Genomic DNA, 5934 nt, shown 5'->3' on the forward strand with positions numbered 1-5934 from the left:
GATTCATCACCATTCAACTTTCTCTAATTAAAACCTTATAATCTTTGCAAATAAGCTGAAGAATAACACAATGAACTACTTTCCCTACTTTCTATGAAAGGATGCAGGGCTGATCCTCCTCTTTCTTATAGTATCTTTTCTTATGAAGTGATTTATGTAATGAACTTCACTTATGTTGTTATTTAAATCACCTACATTTCTATTTTAATTCCTATTTTCTCCATATCTTTGTACATCATGTGCCCTTACTAAGATGTGGCATCAATAAATAACAAAATTTCTATTCAGAATACTTTTCTTCACTGTCCTTTTCATTGCAACTAGGACATCTTTGTTCCTCAAACTGTAAATGAAAGGATTCATCATTGGCCCCACAATGGTGTAAAAAACTGTGGATACTTTATCTTGATCTAGTGACTCAGCAGGAAAAGGCTTAAAATACATGAATGCTGATGATCCAAAGAAAAGAGAAATCACAGTTATGTGAGAGCTGCAGGTACTGAAGGCTTTGGACCTGCCTTCTGCAGAACGGATGTGGAGGATGTTGGAGAGGATCAAGGTGTAAGAAATGGAAATGGTGAGACCAGGCACTATGACATTGACTCCTACTGTAATGAAAATGACCAGCTCATTGATGTAGGTGCTTGTGCAGGAGAGCTGGAGGAGAGGAGGAATGTCACACATGTAATGATTGATGATGTTGCCATCACAGAAGGAGAGTCTCAGCATGCATCCAGTGTGGGCCGTGGCACCCACAAGCCCCATGGCATATGCACCCACTGTCAGCATAAGGCAGACCTGATAGGACATGGAGACCTTGTAAAGCAGGGGCTTACAGATGGCCACATATCGGTCATAGGCCATTGATGTCAAAATATAGCACTCATCAATAACAAAGAAGGAGAAGAAACACAGCTGAGCCATGCACTCTGCATAAGAGATGACATTTTGGTTTATAAAACTCATCAGCATTTTAGGGGTAACAACAGAGGAGTAGCAGAGATCAATGAAAGACAGGTTGAAGAGAAAGTAGTACATGGGACTGTGTAAGTGAGAGTTCAGACCAATCAGAATAATCAAGCCAGTGTTCCCCACCATGGTGATCACATATATTCCTAAGAAAATGAAAAAGAGAGGCAGCTGGAGTTCTGGCTGTTGTGTTAAACCCAGCAGAATAAACTCAGTCACTGAAGAGTCATTCCTGGGGGCCATTCTTCCCTAGGACATATCTGTGGGAACAAGACAAAGGGTAACATTAAAATGAGTACCCAGCTCTCTCCACCCAATCCTGCTATAATGAGGTTGAGACTCAGAATAGAGAATGAACCCAAACCCACCCTCTGTGTGCCTTTGTTTTCTGCATTGTATAAAGGTTGAAGGAATTTTTAAAGCTGAGGGAATTTTTAAAGACAACATACATCAAAAACTCTATTGGGCAAGTTCTAGAGCGATAAGATTCAGTAACCCTGTGACCACTCATGACTACAGCATCTCTGTTCCACTTCTGATTTGACAGCTTATGGGCCCACCTAATGATCAATGGTCATCTCAGCAGAGAGAAGATGTGTCATTTCAAGGAGTCCTTGGCTTCCAGAGATGAGGTTTGGAAGAACAACAGGACAGATAAAATTTAACACTCACCCTTCTTCATGGAGACTTCAGTGTTGGGACCTGCTAACTCTGCTTCCTTATTCTCAAGGTAGGGCAAGTGACTGATGCATTTTAGAGAGAAACAGTGTGGAACAGAAATGATTCTTCTTCCTTGTTACTGTTGTCTTTTCAGGTAAGTTTTGGACTGAGGGGCCAGAGTGCAGACCTCAGAATCCCAGGCTCTGAGATGCCATGAGTTACAGATCATGATTTCTGATGATGGCTCTGCCAGAGTGTCCTCTCCAGACGAAGGGGTAGGAAATAGCATCTGCTGGTGCCAAGAGAGCCACCTACTAATATGACCCAAGAGGTTTTTATGAATTGGGAAATCCTAGGGACCTGATTAAAAAATTAGAAGGCTTAGGTTTTCTTAGTGTTTTCCCCATAGATCATGCTTAGTAGCAAAGAGAATCTACTCACTCTGCATTTAAGCCTAGTTCATTATAATAACATTGATTTATTGGCAGTATACCAGTTTGCATACATTTTGGTTTGTTGCCAAATGGGGCACATCCCCAAATAGAAAAGCAGACAACTTTCCTGCATCCACAGCACCTATCTCTGTATGAAATACTAGTCATTTATTCGTTTATTTGTTGTGTCCTCTCACAACATGTATACACACATCACAGGCTCACATACATTTGATCTAAGTTCTTCAAGGGCAGGGATTTTGTCTGTTTTGTTCAGCATCATTTCTGCAGCAACTTAGAGTAATACCAGGCATATACAGTAGGTATTGAATAAATATCTGTTCAATAAAAACTGAATGAATGAGAATCCCTTTTTCCCATTTTTCTTGGGAACAATACAGTATATTACAATAGAATTGCTGTCCCAAAGGCAAAGGCTTATATAGCATCAATGCTTTTCTTTGTAGACCTGAGTGTGGGACAGGAAAACAACAGTAAGTTATGTGAAGGTCATGGGTAAACTCTTAGTGGCCATCTATAAATATTCTAGATCAAAATTACTGAGCTCAGAGAAAAAATATAATTTCTGTCCTCCCCAGTGTCACATAGAAGACTTCCACGGGCTCTTAGAGAGGTCCCAATGTCTCTTCCCAGAAGTTTGCAGAATAAACTCAGATCAAAAGGCAGATTTTGATCAGTATAAGAAGCTTTCAAATGCCAAAATCAAGGTCAGCTCACCAAGGAGACCATTAGGAACCATTCAAGATCGTTTCTCTTTTGGCACAGGATTGAAATAAAGTACAGACTTAGAAATAGTAATGTTGTGGGCACTGGCAGGATGGACTGGAAAAAGAAAGAGGGGAGGCAGGGTCAGCTTGAAGAGGTAATAACAATAGTCAATGAATGATTAAAAATGCCCTGAGTTAATAGTGCTACTATGAAAAATTCCAAAAAACAAACATATGTGAAAGACATTGCAAGGGACAATTCATCAGGACTTCTCACAAAGGCAGGAGAAATAGACAAAAAATTCCCAGAGATACTACCCTCAGTTTTTGGATAAACTATGGTGTTGCTACAAACAGAAAACAAACAATCAAACAAACAAAACCTCAGAAAAGAGTGGAAATATTTATAAAAATTATACATTCAGTTTTGAATATGGTGGGCTTGAGCTGCTAGCAGGACATCCAAGTAGAAGTGTATAATTAGGCAAGCACCTAACTAAGGCTAAAGGTCAGAAGAAAGGTCAGAACCTGATAATATTTAGGGATTGTTTCCATAGAGATTAAAGCCACAGAATTAGGTAATCTCAATAAGGGAAAGTAAGGAGAAAAACAGCAGAGGGCATAAAAATACTTGGGAAATTCCTCAAATTGTGCGTTTTATACTTAGGATGATTTCTTAAAGCCAACCGTTACTAAAATAAGTCCCAATTATTATTCTCAGACCCCTCCAAATTACTAGAGGATCAAAAAGTCCTCAAGGCAAACTTGAAATGTATCCCACAAGATAGACATTCCTTGGGCTCAATAGTGATAAAGACCTTGGAGATTCATTAAAATGTGTTTTCCATGGAAAGTTAAATCTCTTATTTAGGTGAAACAATAGCCAGAAATGTTCCTTCTAATTTTATATCATATCAACTCACATGGCAAGAAGAATTACATGCCAGGGTTCTAAGCTAGAGCTAAAAATCATCTTTGATCTTTAATACAACCACTATAAATAAAAGCAAACATGGAATGACTATAGAGCGTTTCTGAGCTTATCCTTACACTGCAAAACTCTCATTCCCTTCCTTTCTTCCATCTCCATAACAGTCACCTTAGCCTAATTTCAGTTATAACAATGTCAAATGATCATCCTTGCACTGAGATATGTCACAGAATCTTTTGCTCATTCCTAGCTCCTTTTTAAAGTAACTCAAGTCCGATATGTTCTAACTTGTCAAAGTCAGTGGTAATTTAAACTTCATCTTGTACCTTAACTGAGCAGGAGCCTGTGGAGCCTTCCCTGGACAGGCCTTCTTCTCCCCATGTAGTCTGCTTTAGCTCCTCTCTGAAGTACCTAGATAATAGTGTTTGATGCAAATTTCCTGAGTTGCTTTGCAGATGTGAAAAACCCTCACCAAATGGATGTTAACTACTTGATGACTATGAGCACATCATCGCCCCAGGCTTCTTGGAGCCTAAGGACTGATAGTTACCCCTGTGACACCACCCTGTTCCCTCATCATCAGCCAATCAGAGAATTGTGCATGATCTGATCAGGTACCCTGTAATACTGCCCCCCACCAAAAAAAAAAAACAAACCTGTCTCTTAAAATTGCTTTGCCGGAAACCCTCCTGGGAGAGCCACCTCGTCTCCTTGCATGGCCCTACAATAAACATTTCTCTGCTCCAAACTCTGACATTTCAGTTTGTTTGGCCTCACTTTGCATTGGGCACGTGAACTTGTGTTAACAATAACATAAAGATGCAGAAAACAAAACCATGTTTTTTAACTAAATCGAGTTTAATTTGCAGGATTATGTGACACTAAGTTAATATGCTACAACCACTCAAAAATGTTAGCTAATTTATTTTCAGTAGTAAATGTATAACTGGGGTTATATATAATAAATTTTTAAGTAAAATAAAACAAATTATCAGATACTAATTTTATACAGTGCTAATGAGTGCTAATTTTTTTTAAATTGCAATTACATCATCGACATTAAGTCAAAATACAGAATGTTTTCATCATTGCCACAAGGATTCCTCATGTTGATTCCTATATAAATAGAAGTATATGGGGTATAGCATTGTATCTTCTATTTTTTTGCTGAGATCTTTTTCAAAAATTTGATTCACATGTTTGTAATTGCTCACTGAAGAATTTCTATAATGGCTGCTTTAAAATCTTTGTTCAGCAATTCTAACATCTCTGTCATGTTAGTAATGGCAGGCATTACTTGTCCTTTTGCATTGAACTTGAGATTTTCCTCGTTCTTGGTATAAAAAGTGATTTTTTTTGAAACCTGGGCATTTGCAGATTATGTTATGAGGCTCTAGATTTTATTTAAACCTTTTGTTTAGCTAACTTTCTTTGATACTGCTCTGGCTGGGGAAGGTGAGGACACCACCTCCTTACTGCCAGGTGGAGGAAAAAGTCCACTCATTGCTGAGCAGGGGGTTGTCATTCTGCCTCCTCACATGGGCTCAGTTGACAGGCAATGGGGTGTCAATTGTTACAAGTGGACAATGATAGGAGTCCTGATTCCACTCAAGTCTTCCTTAGATGTGACCTCATGGAGGAGAAGGAATCCCCTTATTACTGATGGGTATTGATGGAAGTCCAGGCTCCCCCACATGGCCTCCACTGACACCATGTGGGGGAGCTCTTGTCACCCAGCAGGGATGAAAGTCCTGGCTCTACATAGTATTTTCTGACTCCACTCCCAGTGAAAGCAACTCATTACATCCTGTGAGGGTGGAAGTATATTTGGACTTTGCCGTCATGGGGGTGGGGCTGCAACTTTTCCATGGTGTTTGGCTGTGGTAAGGTAGTTACTGAATCCAAATTTTTTCTCTTCCTTGGCTGTCTCTTTCCTGGTCCTTAGGCTAAAAAAAGTGGTCTTGTTTTTCCAGATTTATTGAGGAATATATTTATCCAATATGTTATTGGATATATTTAAGGTTCAGAGCATGATGTTTTCATACATGTACACATATATGTGTACGTGCTATTTAACACATCCATCACCTCACAGAATTGTATTTTTTGTTGTTGTGAGAACACTTAAACTCTCTTAGCAAATATCAAGTATATAACAGAGTACTATTAACTATACTCACAATGTTGTGCATTAGATCTCCATAAATTATGC

The 5934-nt window shown here is 39.0% G+C and overlaps 1 protein-coding gene across 1 annotated transcript; it reads right to left on the minus strand.

The window, feature by feature from the left end:
* Positions 1 to 261: 261 nt before the first annotated feature.
* LOC130860945 (olfactory receptor 8B3-like) lies at positions 262 to 5436 on the minus strand. Its single transcript, XM_057749471.1, has 2 exons — positions 5417 to 5436; positions 262 to 1201 (listed from the first exon to the last, which is right to left on the minus strand). The coding sequence occupies exons 1-2, from the start codon at positions 5434 to 5436 to the stop codon at positions 262 to 264; spliced, it is 960 nt and encodes a 319-aa protein (XP_057605454.1).
* Between the last annotated feature and the right edge of the window lie 498 nt (positions 5437 to 5934).

The sequence above is a fragment of the Hippopotamus amphibius genome, chromosome 9 (genome assembly GCF_030028045.1).
Source record: "Hippopotamus amphibius kiboko isolate mHipAmp2 chromosome 9, mHipAmp2.hap2, whole genome shotgun sequence".
Lineage (NCBI taxonomy): Eukaryota > Metazoa > Chordata > Mammalia > Artiodactyla > Hippopotamidae > Hippopotamus > Hippopotamus amphibius.

What these genes read in the sequence shown, in the direction of transcription:
- LOC130860945 (XM_057749471.1), bottom strand. Translation starts at nt 5,436, where the DNA reads ATGGTGTCAGTGGAGGCCAT. An exon ending in ATGGTGTCAGTGGAGGCCAT is followed by an intron (nt 1,202 to 5,416) that starts GTGGGGGAGCCT and finishes AATGGCCCCCAG; the next exon opens with GAATGACTCTTCAGTGACTG.